Source organism: Lepidochelys kempii, chromosome 10 (assembly GCF_965140265.1).
Source record: "Lepidochelys kempii isolate rLepKem1 chromosome 10, rLepKem1.hap2, whole genome shotgun sequence".
In the NCBI taxonomy this organism is placed as follows: domain Eukaryota; kingdom Metazoa; phylum Chordata; order Testudines; family Cheloniidae; genus Lepidochelys; species Lepidochelys kempii.
The window spans coordinates 4,007,658-4,027,921 of NC_133265.1; the positions used below are offsets into that span (position 1 = coordinate 4,007,658).

Consider the following 20,264-nt stretch of genomic DNA (forward strand, 5'->3'; position numbering starts at 1 on the left):
GCTTGGGGTTTGAGCCCATGTCCATTTGCCAGCCGTGGCTGTTCCTGATCAGGGGCGATGGCTCCGCAACATGATACCCTCTTGCTCCCGTCTCCCAGGATTAGGCACGATTTCTCCTCCTCTCATTTTGTTGAGGTGTCTCTCGTGATTCCCGATCATTTCAGGGAGAGCGTTGAGTTTTACTCCCAGCTGGCCCTTTGGGGCCAGCACTGCCATAAGACAGAGAGTTGGATTCTCTCCTGCTTTATTATATGCATTGCCAGCACAATTAATCACTTCGTTCTGGTCCCTGAGTCTCTCTTAGCAGCAAGGAGGAAGGAGGCAGAAAGCTGGGCTTTAACATGTTGGGCTGGGATAGCAGCCACAACCGCTAGAAATATCATCTTTGGACTTTGAAACGCAAGCGGATATAATCTGGGAGCGTTGATTGAGCGTCTGCACGGAATGCCACGGTGTCACTGTCAGAGAGCTGCTCTCATTGGCTCCAGTGGCTTCCCTGGGAGCAGGCCTATGCCCTGTAACCATGTCTGGATCCTGATAGGCAAGCAGGGGACATTTAGGTGGCCCAGGTGAAACAAGGAGTGTCTGGCAGCTGGTCCCGGGGAGCAGTCAAAGAAAACAAGCCTTTCAGCCACTCCATGGAAGGAACATCCAGAACAAACATCTCCTCCCACCAGGATGTCAGCAAGTTAAAGAACATTAGATCACATCCCATCTCAGAAGGAAACATACTAAAGCCCATGTATCAATCCGATCTCACCAGCCGACTCTTCCAAGCTGTGTGTAACCCTATCTCTGGGTGTGGGGAGGCCAAGCAGCAGCCTTGGATACAAGCATATTAATTTCTTACAGGTCTCCGGGTGGCCTCTCAAAAGGGCCATTTCATTTGGTCATGGGGTTGGGGGAGAGAATTCTGCACTGGATGGGATCTGCCGAACTGAGCCTTCCTGTTAACTCCTGCCAGGTACCACCGCCCACGTGGGGATCACCCTGTATGGCATGGATAATAAAAGCGGTCACAGGCATCTGGATGGGGAGAACGCTTTCCACCGCAACAGCCTTGATGTTTTTCAGATTGCGACGGAGCGGAGCCTGGGCAGCATCTGGAAAATCCACATCTGGCATGACAATAAAGGTGAGGCCTGGGCAGGTGTGCCAGGTTTGAACAGCTGTGACGATCACCATTGGGTTGGTGATTTACACTGGTGTAAACTGGTTTGAGATCTGAATCCGACCCGTGGTATTCGATGTTCTTGCAAGGTTTCTGCCTGTGCCACTCTTGGCTACCCCCAGAAATCCTGCATGAGCAGCTATTCTTGCACAGGGGATTGTGCTGGGAAGCTGATGAACTGTGGCGGGTAACTAAGAACGTTCCCTGCCTTAGCACACACCACACTGCAGAGAGACATCATTGTCCAGTGGTCAGGGCATGGGGCTGGCAGCCAGGGGACTGGAGCACTAGCCCCAGCTCTGTCACTGCGTTTCCTTGGGAAAGTCTCAAAGCTACGTTTGCAAAAGGACTCCAGTGTTGAGTGCCCAACAATAGACAAGTAAGCGGACGTTTTCCAAGGGGGTTGCCTGGAATTAGGTGTGTACATCTACGTGCAGGCCTCAAAATGCATGGCCTGATTTTCACAGATGTCCTTGGTGCCTCGGCTACTGCAGATTAGGGCTATATTCTATTTACCTACATCTGTAAAGTGCTTTGAGATTGAAGTGTGCACCCTTCCAGAGTGCTCCATACCATAGCCCCTGCGTGCCACCCAGTCCCTGTAGGGATGAGGAGTGTGATTGAGAAGCAACTGACTGTTCTTACTCTCCTGATCTCGTCCACGGGGCTGTGTAGCTATTGATACTGCATGGCAAGCCCTGCGCTCTGGCAGAGACATGGTCTGCCATGAGCCACGTCTCTCTGTTTCCCTGCTTTTAGGGCTCAGCCCTTCTTGGTACCTGCAGCACGTCATAGTCCGAGACCTGCAGACCAGCAAGAGCGACTTCTTCCTGGTGAATGACTGGCTGTCCGTGGAGAGCGAGGAGAATGACGGCATGGTGGAGAAGGAGGTCTATGCCGCCAGTGAGTGCTTGGCTGCTGGGACATGGGGCCTGGAGCAGTCAGTGTTCATGGGCTAGGAGGAGGAGGGCAGGGCAGCTCCTGGGACTTTGGGACTTGTTATTTTGTAGGGAATGCCAAAAGAGTGACTGTACGGACACCACCATGGGTTCCCCTGTCAACGCCCTCATGCTGGCTCCAGATCAGAGGTGCTCTGCTGGCTTCTTTCTGTCTTTTACCTGCTCTGGCTCAGTCTTCTCCACTGCCAGAGCGTACATGGCAGAGCGGGAGGCCCCCGTGAGCGCCAGCTCTGAGGGATGGGTCCCGGCCAGCACAGGCCCCTGTGAGCTCCAGCTGTGGGGGCTGGTAGATCTAGGGCACAGAACGGCCCCCTCTGCAGTGTGTGGCTCTCACCTGCTCATCTCAGCCTGACCCTGGCTCTCTTTTCCCGGCATTCAGGCGAGACGGAATTGAGGAGCTTCCCTCGGATCTTCGTGGCTGAGCTGCAGCGGGGTTTCTTCGAGAAGCACATCTGGCTTTCCATGTGGGACCGGCCCCCACGCAGCCGCTTCACTCGGGTGCAGAGAGCCACCTGCTGCTCCGCCCTCATCTTCCTCTTCCTCTGCGCCAATGCCGTGTGGTACGGCGTGGTGGGAGACGTCAGTCTCAGGTGGGCTGCACATCCTACCGCGCTGCTCCTGGTCTCTCGGGATCACCTAACCAAGCCTGTGCCCTGGTCCTGCCAGAGGCAGCTGGCTGTCCTGCCTGGTAATGACCTGTGCAGTCACGTGGCTGTGTGGCACATGGACCATGATCCATCCTGTGAAGCCCCTGGCTGCTGATCTGTCACCTCCCTAATGTCCTCCATTTCCACCAGCGTAAAGGAAAAAGAGCTCCCCAAACCTCCCTACCACAAGAATCTGTGAATTGTTCCCACCCTCAGATACCCTCAGGATGGGCGTCATAGAAGAGACTGGATGGACAGATCTTGCTGTCCCTTTCTCTCTTTGGCTCCACCTTACCACCTTGAAACATACCCTGCCACCACCACCCCTCTTATCTTTGCCTGTAGAGCAGTATTTCAGACCTTGCCAATACTCTCCCTCCTGACACTTGTGAAGGGGGCTAAGCAGCAGCAGCCATGAAGATGTCCCGCTTGCTCTAGACACAAGTGCCGTGCGTGGCAAAAAGCAGGAGAGACACACAGCTCCTGGGTGTAATTTTTCCAATCGCCCAACCCTGATTTATTCTGTGGTTCGAGACTTGGGAGGCGCTTTATATCCCGGTAAAAAGCAAAGTGACAAAGCCTCTGAAATGAGCCCGAGAGAGAGAGGGACAGAGCTGGGACAAGTTGAACAGAACAATTGCCATTAAAGGGAAACTCTCAGCGTTGAACAAAAATCAAGAGGCAGAGGAGGTCAGCAGCAGCTGCAGTCGTTTGCTACATAATCAGAATTTTGCCAGACCACAATAGCTCTTCACTTTGGTACTAATAACGCCATGCGAAAGGCTTTCTGCTGCAGATCCTCCAATTTAGGCAGGTACCTTTGATACATGTGAGGTACCGTCCATTTCAAATCAAATCCTGTTGATTTCAACAGAAGTTAGAACCTAAATACCTGTGAGGATCTGAGTCTAAGCCAGGGCTCTATTCTGCACTTCTTGCACACCCAAAACTCCCAGGGGAGCCAGCAATGTCTTCTTGACAGTGTCCCGTTAAAAATGACTTTCCCTTCCAAACACTGGCTCCCTAGTTCAGGTGGCGACACAGGTGATGTTGGTTCTGACATCTCTCTCCTTCTTTTCCTGACTTTTTCCAGTAACGTGGCTGTTTCCAACCTGATCCCACTTAGCGTTGACACTGTGGCTGTTGGTTTGGTGTCTAGTGTTGTGGTCTATCCAGTGTACCTGGTCATTTTATTCCTCTTCAGGATGGCTCGTAGCAAGGTAACAGGGAAGAAAAATCATTGACTTTCAAGGGGTGCTTTACGACAACAGATTTGCTTACAGAGGGCCAGCGTCTGTCATCCTTACTCCTATTGTGTTGCATCTTACTTCAGGAGTAACAGCATGGACATGAGTAAGAGGCACAGAATCTGGCCCATAGCGATGCTATAGAAGCATTCTGTGAACGTACAAAGAGCAGCTTTGAAACTCTCTGCCACAGGAATTCACTGTGGCCAAGGAATTAGCATGATTCAACATTGGACATTTATATGGATAGCAAGACTTATAATAGTTAATACTAGTTATAACAGTTAGTAGTGAGAGCAGTGACAGTAGTCAAGGCTAACTGAGTCTGGAGGGGACATTAAACCTCCTTAGCCAATTTCTGACTATTAGTGATCAGGATGAGATCTAATGTAGGGGGCAAATTATCCCACTGCAGTGTTCTTATATTTTCCTTTGAAGCCTCTGGTACTGACCATTATTGGAGACAGGACGCTGGCCTCCATGGCCCTCGGGTCTGATTCAGTCTGACAGTGCCTATGGTCCTCTTTTCCTTCTGTGGATTCTGTATCCATACTTGTGTTGTAATATGGCTCTCACCAACTCCCAGCTAGCTACCAGATGCTTTGGTGATGGATACATTGGAGATCTAATGAAGTACCACTGTAGGTGAAGGTCCCGCTGTCTGGGCAGTACGGTGGTTATGCAGCCACAAGAGGATGATCTGGGGCTATAGGGACTGGCTAGACACAATTAGGCAGCCCCATTAAGTACCACAACCAGCCATTATGTGGTTGATAAGCGACATTCCCTTCCTAATTTCCTTAAGAGCACACAGGCTCAGCAGGAGATTGCGAGCCGTTCCTGTGCTGGGACGCCCTTGGCTAGGGGAGACTGAGGGGCACCAGGCAGGCAACCAGGCAATTGGTGTCATTTGACGTGTAAAGCCTTGGCCGGTGAGAGCTGCCCCCTGGGAGGTATTCGAAAAACCCACGTGGGTTTGGGGCGCTCCCCTAGTTTTGCCCTCACTGTTGCCAGGCAGGCCATGGTTGCCTGCTTCAGGGTGCCCATGGGGTCACGTGCCCTGTTGTGCTACCAAGCCATTTATTTGCTGGTGTAACACATAAGGCAGGTCAAGAGCGTCTGCTCGCTGATCTAATGGATGGGGCAGCGGAAGGGGGGTGCTGCGGCCTGGAGTGCCAATGTAGGTGGTGTCGGACCTAGAGGGGCAGCGGTGGGGCCATAAATTGATTATACAAGCGAGACCTAGTTCTTAGCCAGAACAATGGCCTCACCCTCCCCTCCCTGCCTCTTGTGCAGGCGTCCATCAGCCACACCCTGACCCACTCGGACCAGCAGTCCTTGGAGATCGATAATTACCTGGACTCCTCCCTCCTGGAGAGCTCCTTCCTCACCTTCCCCGGGATCCGGGCCGAGGTAAGCAGGTGACGGGAGGCCTCTCCTGCCTAAAGGCGGCACAAAGCAGGCAGTTCTTTGTGCTTCCCCCAGCCCCTCTGGGCGCCGTTCAGCCTTCTTCTGTCCCTGCGTGTGGCTGTGGAGCGGTGTCAATCCCTGGCCCATGGTTTAATGCAGCGTGGTCCCGGGAAGAGTGGAGCTGGCACAGGGTCCTGCCCCTGGCTGAGTACCTGATGAGTCAGGGAGGGTGGAAGCCATGTAGAGTGGGATCAGCATGCGCTCACGCCCCCTCCGGCCCCCAGGCCAGTTCCAAGGCACTTAATGATACTCAGCATACATCCAGCACTTTCTGCCCCATACACGTTAACACCCTGATCGGCCCAACACCCCAGTGCACCCTCGCCTTCTACAGTGGGAAATGGAGGCTGAGAGGTGCTGTGAATTGCCTAAAGCCATAGAGCGAGTCAAAATCAGGGCCAGTGTGTGAGTGCCTGGCTCCCAGTCCTGTGCCCAGACTGCGAGGCTGGCCCCTCCCCGGGGCCACTTCCCCTGCCTGACCCCCCCTGGAGAGCCCCACCCCTGCTGTGTTGATCAGCTGTGATTTTAACCAGAACCCAGCCAGCGATTGGTGACTGAAACTTATTCTGCTCCTTCCCCACAGGCCTTTTCCGAGCAAACCAAAACCGATTTGTTCCTAGACGATTCAAAGAGGTGAGCGAGCTGCTGGGGATGAAAACCGGCAGGGAGACTGCATTTGTAGGGCCTCGGAGCACACGCACACAGACACCTTTTCAGGGAAGACAGTAAATTGTGGGTTGGGGAGCCTGAGACATCAAGCCCTGATTAACGTCAGTGGGCAAAAGGCTCAGTTTTATTGTAGTTGGTCATTTTTTGCGGCTCAGAGGTGAGGCGCGTCTGCCAGCTTTATTGCTACACTAGGCTGCCTTTTGATTTCTCCCAGGGACAGGGGTTCTGCCCTGCTTGCATGTATTGATTAGCAATCGCAAAAAATGAACGTGACTGGAAGGCAGGACGCTGGCTTCTGATACAAATCTCGCTGGAGACCATTATCCCGGCTATTAATACACAGCGCTCTCTCTCTCGCTGCCTACCTGGGACCCTCCCGCTCTGCCTTCCGTCCCGCAGTCTGATTCGGTGGCACTCCAGCGAGGCCCTGCTCAACTGGCCAGATCTCCTCAGCGACCCCTCCATCATGGGCAACACCATCCAGAAGCTGAAGCGGGGACGGGCCAGCCGCCATCTGGGGCTCGAGGTGCCCCTGCCGGCTGAGGAGGACAGCTTGTCGCTTGGCCTGCACCCAGGGCAGACCAAATACTTCTCTGCCTCCGGTAGGGATGAGAGCAGCGTGATGCAGCACTGGCGGGGCCTGCTTGGCTCCAGTAGCGCTGCTAGGGAGGGGCATTTGGCCTAAGCACTTCCCTCCTGCCTAGCACTTGCCACCCTGGGCAATTATGCCTGGACACAGAGACGGAGTAGGGTGCGTTTTGTGCCTCAAAACCCCTCTTTATTTCCGGTCCTAAAGTCAGTGACACCTCCCGTTTCCTGGGGCCAATACACCAGCCTTCACAACCCCTGCCCTTGACCACGGTGAAAGGGGACACTGCTAAGATAAAAGTCCTGGGCTCCGTCCCTTGACTCAGACAGGCGATTGGCCTGAGCGAAGGCGTCTGGATTCGGCCCACCTAGTGCCGATGGCGACTGAAGAGTTGTGCTCAGGGCAGCAGGGTTATCGCTGCCTCCTTCGGCCAGGGAACCCTGCGATGGCTCCTCAGGGCTGGCACCACGGCTCCCTGGCTGAGCAAAAGGTCATTTGGTTCAGCCCAAGTGATCAATTGACCCATTTCTCTGCATGTTGGGAGTCCGAATCCAAACGCGACCAGAGTGGGTCAAGGACTCGGGACTGCAGCAAGTCGGGCTGCAAATCTTGCTCGGAGCAGGCTGTCCCCAGCACTCAGGGCATGGGAAGGAGGCACTGTGGCCCTCAGCCATCCCACTGCTCCCCTGTGTCTGAGCATGACCTGTTCCTACCCTGGCTTGCACTGCGCCCCTCCCCACACTGTCCTGTGCCAGCAGCCAGCTCTCATCTTAGCAGAGGAGCTGCACTTTAACTGAAAAAAATCCCCCAGGATCAGGTTTGCATTTGCCTCAGAGCGCTTTAATATGGGGCCTGTAAAAGCAGAGGAGCTAACGCCCTAGGAGATGGGCGACAGAGAGCTATCCTGCGCTGGCCCGGGGCAGCTGAGCTGCAGATGCAGACCCGTTTGCTGTCACCGCCTGGCCCATCATCCGGGCTATTGCAGCATGGGCACCCACGGAATGCAGGTTGGTTGGACTCGGGGCCCAGGGGCTGCTTGAACCTGGTGCTGCTCTCACGCCCAGGGGGCGAGTCCATTGAACCCATGGCATTACCCTGCTGGCAAATCCCTGGGAGCAAGGGGAGACTCACACACCCAGGGTGTCTGAATTCCCCAATGACCTGTGCATCCTCATTGGTCATGGAGCACCAGCATCCTCATCCGTGAGCCCCTGAAGTGACCCTAAAAGAGGGTGCTCCCCAATTCGTGCATCCATCCCAACCAGGGTGCCCAAGCAGGTTCACACTGGGTGCAGGAGTGATGGTGGGGAGCCATAGGAGGAGGAGGCTGTGCAGGAGGGGACCCCGATACCCTCACCTATGTGGAAACTGGCCTGAAGCCCTCTCCCATTCCACTGAGAGGTGCTATGAACAGAACTAGCAGCCATAGGCACCGACTCCATGGGTGCTCTGGGGCTGGAGCACCCACGGGGAAAAATTAGCAGGTGCTCCGCACCCACCGGCAGCCAAGCTCCCCCGCTTCCTCCTCTCCCAAGCGCACTGCATCCCTGCTCCTCCCCCTCCCTCCCAGTGCTTCCCCCCGCCGCCTAACAACTGTTTGGTGGCACTTAGGACTTTCTGGGAGGGAGGGAGGAGTGGGGACGCAGCGCGCTCAGGGAAGGAGGCAGAGAAGAGGTGGGTCGGGGTGGGGACTTGGAGGAAGGCGGTAAATGGGGTGGGGCAAAGGCAGGCCCAGAATTGGGGTGGGGGGTCAAGCACCCAGTGGGCAAAGGGGAAGACAGCGCCGATGCTAGCAGCCCTGTTAACAGGGAGAGGGATGAGGGAGCTGGTTAGCAGTTGGGGTGCTAACTTTCCTGCCCTGCTGTCTGTCTCTCTCAGATGAAGATCTGATCCGGCAGATCCTAGCCGATGGAGCTAGTGGCATTTCCCACCCCCAGGATACAGGGCAGTATGCCAGAGCCGAAACAGACTTGATCTCAGGCCTGTAAGTATGCAGGGAGAAAAAAGTGCTTAAACAAGGTGTGGTGAGTGAGTGCTCCCTGGGCCCCTGCCCTCCCGCCAGGAGTGTGGGGAACAGGGGCAACTGATTCTGCCTAAAAGAGGGGGGCCATGAGGCTCTGCCCCCTCCTTGGCCCCACCCCTGCCCCTCTTCCTCCCGAGGCCCTACCCCCCAGAAGCCAGAGCCGGGCTGGGAAGCCCAGGCCCCTCCACCTGCCCTCAACCTTGGGAGGAACCCAAGAACAGCCCCTGACCCCCGCTCCTGAGGCCTGCTGCCCTCATGTGGCTCCTACCCCAACCTGGCTCCAGCTTCCGATGTGGCCAGGGCCTCGGAGGGCCAGGGTAAGAGCCGTGTAGGGGAACCGGGACTGGGCCTCTGGCATAAAGTGGACAGACCAGGCCCATCCACTTTCAAACTTGGGAGGGCCATGGCCCCTTGGCCCGCCCTGTTCCAGTGCCCCGGGCGGGGGGAGTTGTTTTGTGCTGCACCAGCTTTGCTGAATCTGGTCTTTTGGTCCTGGCTGGCAGCTGCATTCACAAAGCAAACACCTGGAGCCGTATCAACCAGGCAGGCAGAGCTCTTCCCCACTCACGTACCTCCTGTTAGCCCCAAACGCTGGGCGCCAGGTGACTGTTTCACTCTAGATTCCACCTCGCTGCCGGCGAGCACCTTGGTGAAGGAGCCTCCAGAGGCCGCAGAAGCGTCTCTGTCGCGGTTTCCTTTGACCTGCTCAGCGAGTGCCGCTGATGCAGGTCAGCTCCGCTCGAGAGCAGCTCCACATGGACAACGCTGGGCTGAGCTGCGATCTCCCGCTGTCTGGGTTTATAGCCCAGTTTAAACAGTGCCAGCAAAGACAGGAAAATATCAGGGTCTCTCTGCCTCGCTATGCCCCTATAAGATATAAAACAAAGAGGCCATCAGTCTGAACCGTCTGCGCAGGGATCTGCGTTGGGGCACCGTGGGAAGGCTGCTGGAAGAGCAATTTCCGAAAGTCATCAGCAGAAACCTGAGCAGCCTTGCACTCCTGCCGTCCCTTCTCTGCAGGCGATGAATCAAACCAGGTGGCCCAGCGGGAAGTTAGCAAATCCCACTGACTGATGCTGCCGTCACTTGGGGAAGGAAGTAGTTTTATCTTGCCCGTGATTGCAGGGCATGATGTTAGTGATCCCTATGGAGCAGGCTAGTAGCAGGGAGGACTGGCTCTCTCAAGAAGCACGCACCTTTAAAAGAAGAAAAGCTGCTAATTAGCCAAGGAGTTGCCTGCGGCTGGTGCTAGATTAAATGTCATGTTGCTTGGGCTCAGAATCCTCTCTCTGGGGCCCTCCGAATCAGGCTGCCACCGGTTCGCTTACCGCAAAGCCCGTGTGTCTGATGGAGTGCCTCTTGCAAAGCAAACCCGGGTTTAAGCCCCATGCTAATAACGTTGATTTGCCCTGGCAGATCCAGCGTGTTTGGGGAGAAGACAGAGACCATCATGCTGCAGCGGCTGAATGAGAAAGGGCAGAACATGGTAGCCCCTGCCAGGGAAGTGAGCAGATCTGCCAAGTCTACATGGACAGGTACTGGGGGGCAAGGCCTTCTCTGATGTCAGTGCCCAGCGCAAAGGACATGCTCCCTGAAACAAGCTAGGGTGAAGAAAGGAGCTCAGATGTTATGGCGATAAGGGGTGGATAGGCAGATAAACACAGACAGCCATGATGTGCGCCCCTTTACGAGCCAGGTTCAGAAGGGGGCATGCTCGTTGCATACAATTCTCCAGCTCTCTATTCCTTACCATTTCAGGATCCATTTCCCTTTGTTCCCTGTGCTCTCATTAAAATCATCATAAAAACCCCTTCTGGAAAAGCCCTAACTCGGCATTTCATGCTCAAAGGCATTTACCTACCATGTGCAAAAACAAAGCCACCACTCCCCACTCCCACAGGGGGATTGATTTCAGAAGCACATTACGGCAGTGAACTAATTAGACCTGAAGGTAGGGGAGGGTCCTGATGTCAGCACAGGGGAAAGGGAGTTAGAACTCAAATGAAAACTCAAACCAGTTAAACAAGAGAGAGGGAGAAGGAAAGGAGACTTCATGCGGTGACGTATAACATGGGCAAACAAAGAGTTCACACCGTCTCCCTACAGACAAGCCTCTCCCATGGCCAGGAGGTGAAAAGCTGAACGGATGGAGACAGGTCATGGGTGGTGATAGGTTCTTAGCTTCTCCACTTAAGAGTCCTGGTAAGGACCTTAGAGCAGTGGCTTTCTTAGCACGAGCTGTCCTGCTTTCAGACACCCCCCAGGAATTTCTTGCACTACAGCCTCTCTTCTCAGTGCAGAAAACTAAACACAGAGCTGGGGCTCTGGGGCCTATTAAAATCCATCCATTGGTTTTGCCTGAACTACTGTAGTATCTGATTTGTACAGCTTAGTCACATGGTTGGATGAAAGCATCTCTCTGTCTAAGCAGCCCCTCCTGGACAGGGTGGGTTAGAGGCAGAAGCAGCCGGTTAGGAGAGTCAACTCCTGGTGACATGCAGGTTCAAAGCCTCACAGGGTCACCCTTGTCCTTCCCGGGTGAACGGAACAATCTTCTTGGATTGGGTCTTTCGAGTGACACCTTAAGCCAAGGCTCTGGCTGGGCATTAAAGATCCCCTGGGCCTTTGGTAAGTGAGGGCCAGTGTCTGGGTCAGAATGGCTGCCCTTCCCCAGGTACACACGGTGCAGTTTGCAGACGGGTAGCTACTGCCCTTCACTTCAGGGATGGATGCATTTCAGCAGCGAGCTATGTATATGGTCGATTCAACGTGGTGGAGCCACAGAAATGTGGATTATCCTTCTAAAGAACACCCAGGTTTCTGAGGGCTCCCCACAATGGCTCAGGTCTCTGGTGGGGCTGGCGGTTGCTTGGCCCTGCCGGTTGCTGGCAGCGCTGTTGTGGGATTTCAGGCCCCTGCTTTGCTCCCTGCAGTTGTGGACCACACGTTCAGGAAGCGCCTGCTGCCACACTGGTACTCATACCTAGCTCACGCCATGAGCCTCCTCCTCTTTGCCACCTCCATTGGGGTCTCCGTGTGGATTGGAGTGGGCTTCACCTCCAGTGTTGCCCTCATGTGGCTCATCTCAGGGATATTCAGCTTCCTGGCATCCTTCTTGGTCTGGGAACCTCTGAAGGTAAGGATGGGTGTGGAAAGCGTGTGTGTAATTTCTTCTCCAGGTCACTGAAATTGCTTAATGTCTCATGATTTTCTGTCCCCACCAGTCTAGGCTGCATAGGGTCCTGCTTCTCTCTCTATCTCCTTATCGATCACTCCCCTCTGTAAGTTACCGCAGATTTCTGAAAGGGGATCAGCCCTGATTGAACTGGCATCGAGATGCCCTCGGCAGGCCATGAAATGGTTCAATCTCTCTGCCTGCAGCAGGGAAGCATCTGTGGAAATTATAGAGGTGTAAAGCTGGAGCCTCTATCGCTGTTGTGTATCAGGCTGTACAGCATCTGGCTTTAGGAAAATATGGATCTTCTTCCCCACCCCCGGCACAATTCTATGGGGCAAATGGAGAATAAACCTCAGATGCCAACAGCCAGACAGGCTCTACCTCAGAGAGGAGAAATTTGTTAGCACAGCCCCATGGTCGGCAGCCATGAAGCCGCATGGATCCAAGTCGAGGCCGGCTCCTCTATTCAAGCTTGAATCCATGTTGGGAACGGTGAGGACTTTCCCAACATGGCCTTGTGCTGGTGAGGTTGCTATACAGGTGTCTTAAAGCACATTGATTTCCTGAGTCACAGGTTCTGCTGGAAGCCCTTTATTTCGCACTGGTTGCAAAGCGCCTGTACCCGGAGGAAGACGACACACTGGTGGAGTATCCATTTGTCGAGCACGTTTCCGAGAAGATCAACAAAGTCCGACCTCCTCAGGGATTTGCCCTTTTCCAGGCCAAGGAGGAGGCCAGGAAGGTCAAACTTCTTCACAAGATGCTAAAGGTAAAGCACCTGGCAAACTACCTGGATATCTTTTTTTGACGAGATGACAAGTTTGGTTAATAAAGGTAATAGCGTTGACATAATAGACTTCGATTTCTGTAGGGCGTTTGACTTGGTACTGCACAACACTTTGATTAAAAACTAGAATGATATAAAATGACCGTGGCATGTATTAACTGAATTAAAAACTGGCTCACAGATACGTCTCAAAATGTAATTGTAAATGGGGAACCATCATCATGCAGATGCGTTTCCAGTGGGCTCCTGCAGGGATCGGTTCTTGGCTCTTCGCTATTTAACATTTTTATCAATTACCTGGAAGAAAACCTAAAATCATATCTGATAAACTTTGCAGGTGACACAAAAATTGGGGGAGTGGTAAATAATGAAGAGGACAGGTCACTGATACAGAGAAATCTGGATCACTTGGTAAATTGGGTGCACGCAAACAATATGCATTTTAATAGACTAAATGTAACTGTATCTCGGAACAAAGAATATACAGGATGTGGGATTCTATCCTGGGAAGTGGAGACTCTAAAAAAGATTTGGGGGTGGGGTTGATAATCAACTGAAGGTGTCCAAAAGGGCTAATGCAATCATGGGAGGCATAAACAGGGGAATATCAAGTAGAAGTAGAGAGGTCATTTTACCTCTGTATTTGGACTGGGTGCAACTGTTGCTGGACTACTGTGTCCAGTTCTTGTGTCCACAGTTCAAGAAGGATGTTGATAAATTGGAGAGGGTTCAGAGAATGGCCATGAGAATGCTTAAACAAGATTAGAAAACCTGCCTTATTGTGATAAGCTAAATAGATTGAGCTCCTTGAGTCTAACAAAGAGATGTTTAAGGGTGACTTGATTACAGTCTAAGTACCTAGATGGGGAACAAATATTTAATAATGGGCTCTTCCATCTAGCAGAGAAAGGTTTAGCACAATCCAATGGCTGTAAGTTGAAGCTAGACAAAGACAAGAAATAAGGTGTCAAGTTTTAACAAGTGAGGGGAATTTACCATTGGAACAATGTACCACGGGTTGTGGTGGATTCTCCATCAGTGACAATTCTGAAATCAAGATGGGATGTTTTTCTAAACGATCTGCTCTAGGAATGATAGCAGGGGGGCAGTTCTCTGACCTGTGTTATTGAAGAAGTCAGACTAGCCCATTACTATGGTCCCTCCTGACTTTGGAATCCATAGACTCCTCCCCGCTTTCTACCTTACTGAGACTCTGAGCTTGGCCCCAGGGTGTGGCCTGGGCCCTCCTGGCATCAGGGTGTGCCGGCAGTAACCTGCCATGGAACATGGGCTGCTCCAAACACCATCTTTGTGACTGCAAGCAGCCCAGCCTAGCCCGTGAGCACCACTGCAATAGTACTGCCCTGAAAGGGTTAGGAACCACGGACCTAAAGGACACTCCTGTGACGAACCTTGTATCAGGTTAGGAGAACAAAGCAAGGAAACTAACTGAGCCTGCCTGCGTGGCTTATACAAGGGCCGGGTGAGTGACCTCGAGCAAGTCCCTTCCCAGCTCTGTCCCTCAGTTTCCCCATTTGCACAAGGGAGTGATGATCCTGACCACCTTTCTAGAGCACTCTGAGATCTGTGGATGAAAAGCGTTATGTCTGAGCGAGGTGGTAGGGTTCCAAAGCTAAGAGGAATGGAACTATTTCCTCCCTGTGAAATCAGTTGGTTTTGGGGTCAAAGCATTCCCTTGCAGTGCTGGAAACACAACAGCTCCGGCCTGGGGCACAAGAAAACGGAACAGGCCACTTGCGTTATCCAAGCCCAGTGAAATGCGGACAGCCAACTGGCTGTGAAAAGGAGCTTCCATCACTTTAAAGATCTTTCCCTGTTAATACTCCCAGCTGGTGTTAGTAACACTCCCGGGGTTTAAAAGCTGTGCTGTGTTGAACTGGGCGCTATCCCTTTCAAGAACAAAAGCCCCACTAAATGGGAAGCTGTTACATAAGCAGCGCTGCCAGCACCGAGCGGGCCGGGATGTTGTGTAATCTGTATTGACTTGAACATGTGGAGTTGGGCTGGCTGGTTTGGGGAAAAAAAAAAATTGTTACAAGGCCATGGGCTGGGTCTGGATTTCATTTAACAGCAGCTCCCATATGGGAAAACACCAAACCAGTATGTTGGGGCCTGCTTCTGCTCCCAGTGGGGGTCTTGCCCTGACATCCAAGGAGAGCAGGATCCAGCCCTTGGGGCGCAGGACAGCTTGCTTCATGTACTCAGCTGCCCTGCTCCCACCAAGGTAGGCACCGTGCCCTAGGCTGAAAGCAGTCCTCTGACCGCATGTCTCTGTTTTCTGCTTGCCAGAGCTTCCTCATCTATATGTTGTTCTTGCTGGTGACATTGCTCACCAACTATGGCGACGCCTCCCGCAACGGCAGGGCCTTCCTCTTGCAAAGCTCCCTCAAGCAGCAGCTCGGTGGTGAGGAATTCCTCCGCGTCAAGAGGTAATTGTGAAGCCCGAGTGGGACTCGGAGCATCAAGCCATGTCGGTTGTTCCATCCTCCGGGCCAGGCAGCCTCAGGCTGAACACTGTGGGGCTTTGCGCTGGAAGTCAGTGAGAAGATGCGTTTCTTTACCGGTCACAAATTACACACACACAAATGCCGAATAGTCTGTGGTCACTACAGCCCTCGCCACTCCCATTTGAATGGGATAGTCACCAGTGAGTCCAGTCTCATGGTGTCAGAAGACAGGAGAGACTGACATTCACTAACTGTATTGCTCGGGTTCCTTCTCCCATCATTAGGCACCCAGGGGTGTACCAGATCCTCAGTGCTGAGGTTATAATGTACGTGTCTGAGTTGCCAGATGTTAATTTTAGAAATTCACCTTGGGATGGTTTTGTGACCAACACCCAGTGCAGGAATTCAGGAGGAGATCTGTGTTTTAGTTCTGCCTCCATCACACCCTCCCTGGGGGGCACGTCCTTTCATTGCTTGATGCCTCCATTTCCCTATCTGTAAAATGAGGATAGGGGTTCTGTGAACTTTAATTCATTAATGTTTCTAAAGGACTGAGCTCCACTGTTGGAAATTGGGGCGGGGGGGCGGGGGAGAGAGAGAATCAGTTTATACTTCTCTTTCTGATATCTGAGCAATGAATTCAGAGTTGCAGCATCAGGACAGACTGAGACGACCTTTAAAAACCGCAGCTTTAGAGAAGGTTTAGCAATAAAGAGGCTTATGAAAACCAAAAATAATCATCTATTCTATAAATACTAAACCCTACCATTCTTTGAGGCTTGTAGCAAGAGGACAATTTCCTGGTGGAGTTTTCAGGATGTCGTCATCCCTGTTGACCAGAACGGCCCCAGAGCTGCTTTCCTGGAATTAGTTCTGTCCTTGTGTCAGCCCTCTTGATTGTTCTACAGACAAATGAGACTTGGCAAAGTGAGAGCAGGAATCCATGTTACATCTGAGTCACACTGATAGAAGTCAGGAGTCATCCCACGGACATCAGCACAATTACATGGGATTAAAAGTGGTGTCAAATGAGAGCGGACTCAGCTCCTAGTTACAGAGGGACCTGGCTCACGTTTACTTTGCACTGGCAGTGGAAAGGGGCTGTGCCATGGGAGCATATGTATGGCTACACCCCACTGAAGGCCTCTTTACCCCACAAGAATGCTGTGAAGTGGCTTTAATGTAAATGAGAATCAGGCTCAAAAGATTTCTGTGGGACACTTATTTTGTGAGGTTAGAGCGACACGGAGAAAGGGCAATGGGATGCAGCAGAACAAAAGTAAAAATTTGATCTAATGGCCAGATCACTTTGGCTGTGGGTTAGTTTCCCAAAGGAAGTGATAGAATCCTCATTTCTTCGCTCATTTGAAGTGAGGCTGGATAAAATCACTCTAGTATAACACTGGAGAACAATTGTGCATTGGCCTGGAACTAGATCAGATGTTCTGATGGTCTCTCTCAGCTCCATCTTCTGTAAGAATATGCTGAAGCAGGGGACTAGTTTTACCTTGTAGGGTTTTTGCGTCCCAAACATCTATACTGTGTGATCTTTCAGGGTATAGGATAATAGTCTGGAGGATAAAGCCTGCCTCTGGCTGAGCTGGTGGGCCACTGAATAGCAGTGGAGGTCACCTTTCCAAAGCTCAGTCTCCCCCCAGTGGCAGGATACAAGCTTTCAGATCATCCCCTTGGCGTAGAGAACTCCTCAGGACCAGAGCTGGGCGTGGGGCTGGGCTGAGTGGAGACACTTTCTTCTGTATTGACCGGATTAACCTTCCTCTCTTCTCCTCCCTGCGTGCACAGATCCGATGAGTTTTGGGCGTGGATGTCACAGGTCTTGTTGCCCTCTCTCTACAATAACCAGTCGGGGCAAGAGAGTTACAGCACCATGCTGGGAGTGCCACGGCTGCGTCAGGTCCGCCTGCAGGAAGGTGCGTGGCTGCCAGCATCCCTGGTTTGGGAGCAATGGCGCCTCACAGAAGAGATTCAGATCAATGCGACAGGGAGGGACAAAGCTGAGAGCCAGCTCTAGTTTTCTAGCCCCACAGTAGCCAGCTTGCACACCACTGTTCTCTGCAGAAGTTTGGCCAGCGAGGCTGCAGGTTGGTTCCTGGTTATCCTTACGCCCAAGAGCATGTGCCAGGTACTGTACAAAAGCCAAAGACCCGGGCCCTGCCCAATTTCAGACAGGATGCAACAAGCAAGGGTGGTTGGCCATCAGGACGGGGTGAGCTGAGGAGCAAAGTCTGAGCCACATGACTCACGTTCTCCTGTGCTCAGCCCAGTAGCTCAGTTACGGATTTTGCATTTATAAATAAATGATATGGACTTGCTCCCTTCTCTAGGTCTGGCCGGGGAAGGGGGAACTGGAATGGAGGGTTTAACTGAAGCAGGGGGAGGGACACAATGTAGAGGAATAGCTTTCTGCACTGGGATGTTCATATGGCCATGTAACGGGTTTCCCTACTCACTGCTGTGGTGCCCCCTCATGGCTGGGTCTGGGGAACAGCTCTCAGCTGGAACAGCGCCCCCTTCCATCACTCGCTCACCCCGTGGCCCATCTCCCATTCCAGAACTTAGGGTGCTCTCTCTTTGTGACAGCCCTCCAGCCAAGTCTCTATGTAGTTTTCCCCTTCCAGGGTCGCTAAGTCCCACTGGACAATCCACCCGGCAGTATTCTGTAATTTCTGGTCTGTGCCACTTCCCCAGTGGTTGGCAGGGGAGCCCGGGCCTGCCGAGTACTCTGGGTTCCAGCACAGGGACCTGCTATCCAGCAACGATGGTCTGCTTATTTCCAAACCTCATTGCTATTGCCCTCTGCTCCTTCTTACTTCCCTTCTCTTTCTTGGTGTTGTGGCCCACTCCTGGGGTCCAACTCAAGCTCCCAGCTGCCAGGGAGTGACTGCAGCCTCCTTCCCCAACAACCCCTTCTGGTCTCAGCTTGCTAGCTTTGTACCAGTGCAGGCTACAGCTGCTCAGCTGAGCTTCCCCTTCCATTAGCACTTGTCTATCCAGCCTCCCCCAGATGCAGTCCACTAGATTAACTACCCCTTCCAAGGTACCTGAACCCCTTCCGATAGGTGCAAACACCCCAGCACAGGCAGTCTCATGTCTCGTCACCGCCAAGCTAACATGATACTGGCCTCTTTTCAGCAGAATGCACGGATACCATCCATGATTTCTTTAGTGGGACGGATGCATCTGTCGCTGCGAAGAAATGCACGTATGAGTCTAACGGCTTTAATACTGCCGATTATGCTGTTGGCTGGAAGAGGGTATCTGTAAATTTGACACAGCCGTGGTCCTACTCGCCGCCTGACCTAGCAGGGTACGAAGCTGCGCATTCCACACGTACATTTCCTGTTCTGGCCGCAAAATCCAATCACAGCATTGGGCTCTTACAGCCACTCCGTTTCCAACTGTCATGTCAAGTCAGCCAACTGCTGCCCCCGAGAGCCAACCGAATGAACAATACGGAAGGCCTAGTGCTGTTCTGATCACCAGCCAGCTGGTTTTGTTCCGTAGCAGTTTGATTGGCACGAGTCATGCAGCCCCATTTGTAATTTTGTGGCACACACACTGCATGGAAGATAGAGTGGAGCTCTGTGTGTGCAAACGAGTGCCACCGTGAGGTACTTTGCCAATGCAGTGGGGGCACGTGCTGGGGGTACTGATATTTCAAAACTGCTGTTTAAGAGCAGGAGTGGGTTACAGAGCAATTTAAAACCTCAGCAAGGAAAAATTTGCATATTGGTAGTAGCTTCCTGTTATTGCTGATTAGAGGGGTTCAGGAAACAGGTATAAAAACTGGGTCTATGCTCATTTAGCTTCGGTTCTAGCATTTGTTTGGCTCTGGATCATTTCTGGGAGGTGTGTTTCAAGATGGGTTTGGAGGGGGGTGTGGGTGGGCTACGGCCTGTTTTGGGCCATTTAAGTTGGTACAGTTTTTGTTTGTAATTTCTCATACGCCCTAGATGCACTAAATAAGACGCTTACCGTACGTCAGTTCAAATCCTCCGTTTGCATGGAAAGTAAAACAATACAACTCCTCCTGGCTTTGCGTGAGTTATGAGGCCCGGTCAGCAAATCCCCACCCCCAAAATGCAACCAGTGGCTCCTCTTCTTTTTCAGAGTCTGGTACTGGGGCTACGTCTCCATGTATGACAGCGGAGGTTACATCCAGGAGCTAGGAGCCACACTGGAAGAGAGCAGAGCGCAAGTGGACTATCTTCAACAAAACAACTGGATCAACAACCTGTAAGCAGCTGGCAAGGCAGCAGAGGGGGAAGCCCTGAGTTTGGCTGTAACCTGGGAACAGTCCCGAATCCTAATCTGAATTTTTCAGTGCAGGTAGTTGAGGTGGTGTCTGCCAAGCCTAGAAGTGTTTTTTTCAGCGGGGGGAGGGGAGCATTATTCAGCCAGAGGACCCCCTTTATCTTCCCTCACCTTGGTTTTGCAGTCAGGCGGTGTCCAACCAAGGCAGGCAGGATGCATTCCCCTCTGTGGTTCCTTGGTGGGCGGCATATCCACTCACGGTGCACCCGGAGATGCACACCTGGCCTTCCTCGCACCAGCTGCAGGGCGGGTGCTGCCTCAGACAGACCCTGAGCTGCTCTGGCAGCTCTCGCCCCTATAAAATGGTGTAACCTGACATGACGGACACTGTTGCCCGCTTCTCTGTCCCCACAGGAGCAGAGCGGTCTTTGTGGAGCTGACGCAGTACAACCCCAGCGTGGACCTGCATGCCGCCGTCACCCTGCGCCTGGAGTTCCCCATGGCGGGGCGAGCAGTGGCCGCCATCGCAGTTGGGCCCTTCCCCCTGCTGCGTCTCAGTGGGGGAGTCACGCTGCAGCTTGTCATGATGGTCAGTTCAGCAACCTTGCTCCTCTCAGTCAGGCCTGTGGAGAGAAATTTGGGGCTCCCATCACATTCGCTAGGCCTGCCCCCATTTCAGCCCAGTTACAGGCTTTTGCGGGGCCCCTGCGCTCAGGGTCCTGGTACCATTGTCCCTCCTTGGCAGCCCTGCTCGCAGTCGCAACCTTAGCGCAGTGGATGG

At 52.9% G+C, this 20,264-nt stretch overlaps 1 protein-coding gene across 3 annotated transcripts in view; it reads left to right on the forward strand.

The window, feature by feature from the left end:
- The window catches only part of PKD1 (polycystin 1, transient receptor potential channel interacting), a 138,937-nt gene that overhangs the window by 106,718 nt on the left and 11,955 nt on the right, over positions 1-20,264 (forward strand). The window contains exons 27-42 of one of the 3 annotated variants that reach the window (XM_073361700.1): positions 965-1,135; positions 1,931-2,074; positions 2,510-2,720; positions 3,871-3,997; positions 5,321-5,437; positions 6,078-6,127; positions 6,563-6,765; positions 8,631-8,736; positions 10,192-10,310; positions 11,709-11,911; positions 12,528-12,722; positions 15,051-15,190; positions 17,012-17,139; positions 18,362-18,536; positions 19,340-19,465; positions 19,898-20,072. In XM_073361700.1, the coding sequence (XP_073217801.1) occupies positions 965-1,135; positions 1,931-2,074; positions 2,510-2,720; positions 3,871-3,997; positions 5,321-5,437; positions 6,078-6,127; positions 6,563-6,765; positions 8,631-8,736; positions 10,192-10,310; positions 11,709-11,911; positions 12,528-12,722; positions 15,051-15,190; positions 17,012-17,139; positions 18,362-18,536; positions 19,340-19,465; positions 19,898-20,072 (2,390 nt within the window). The other 2 variants (XM_073361701.1, XM_073361702.1) reach the window with 2 other exon arrangements.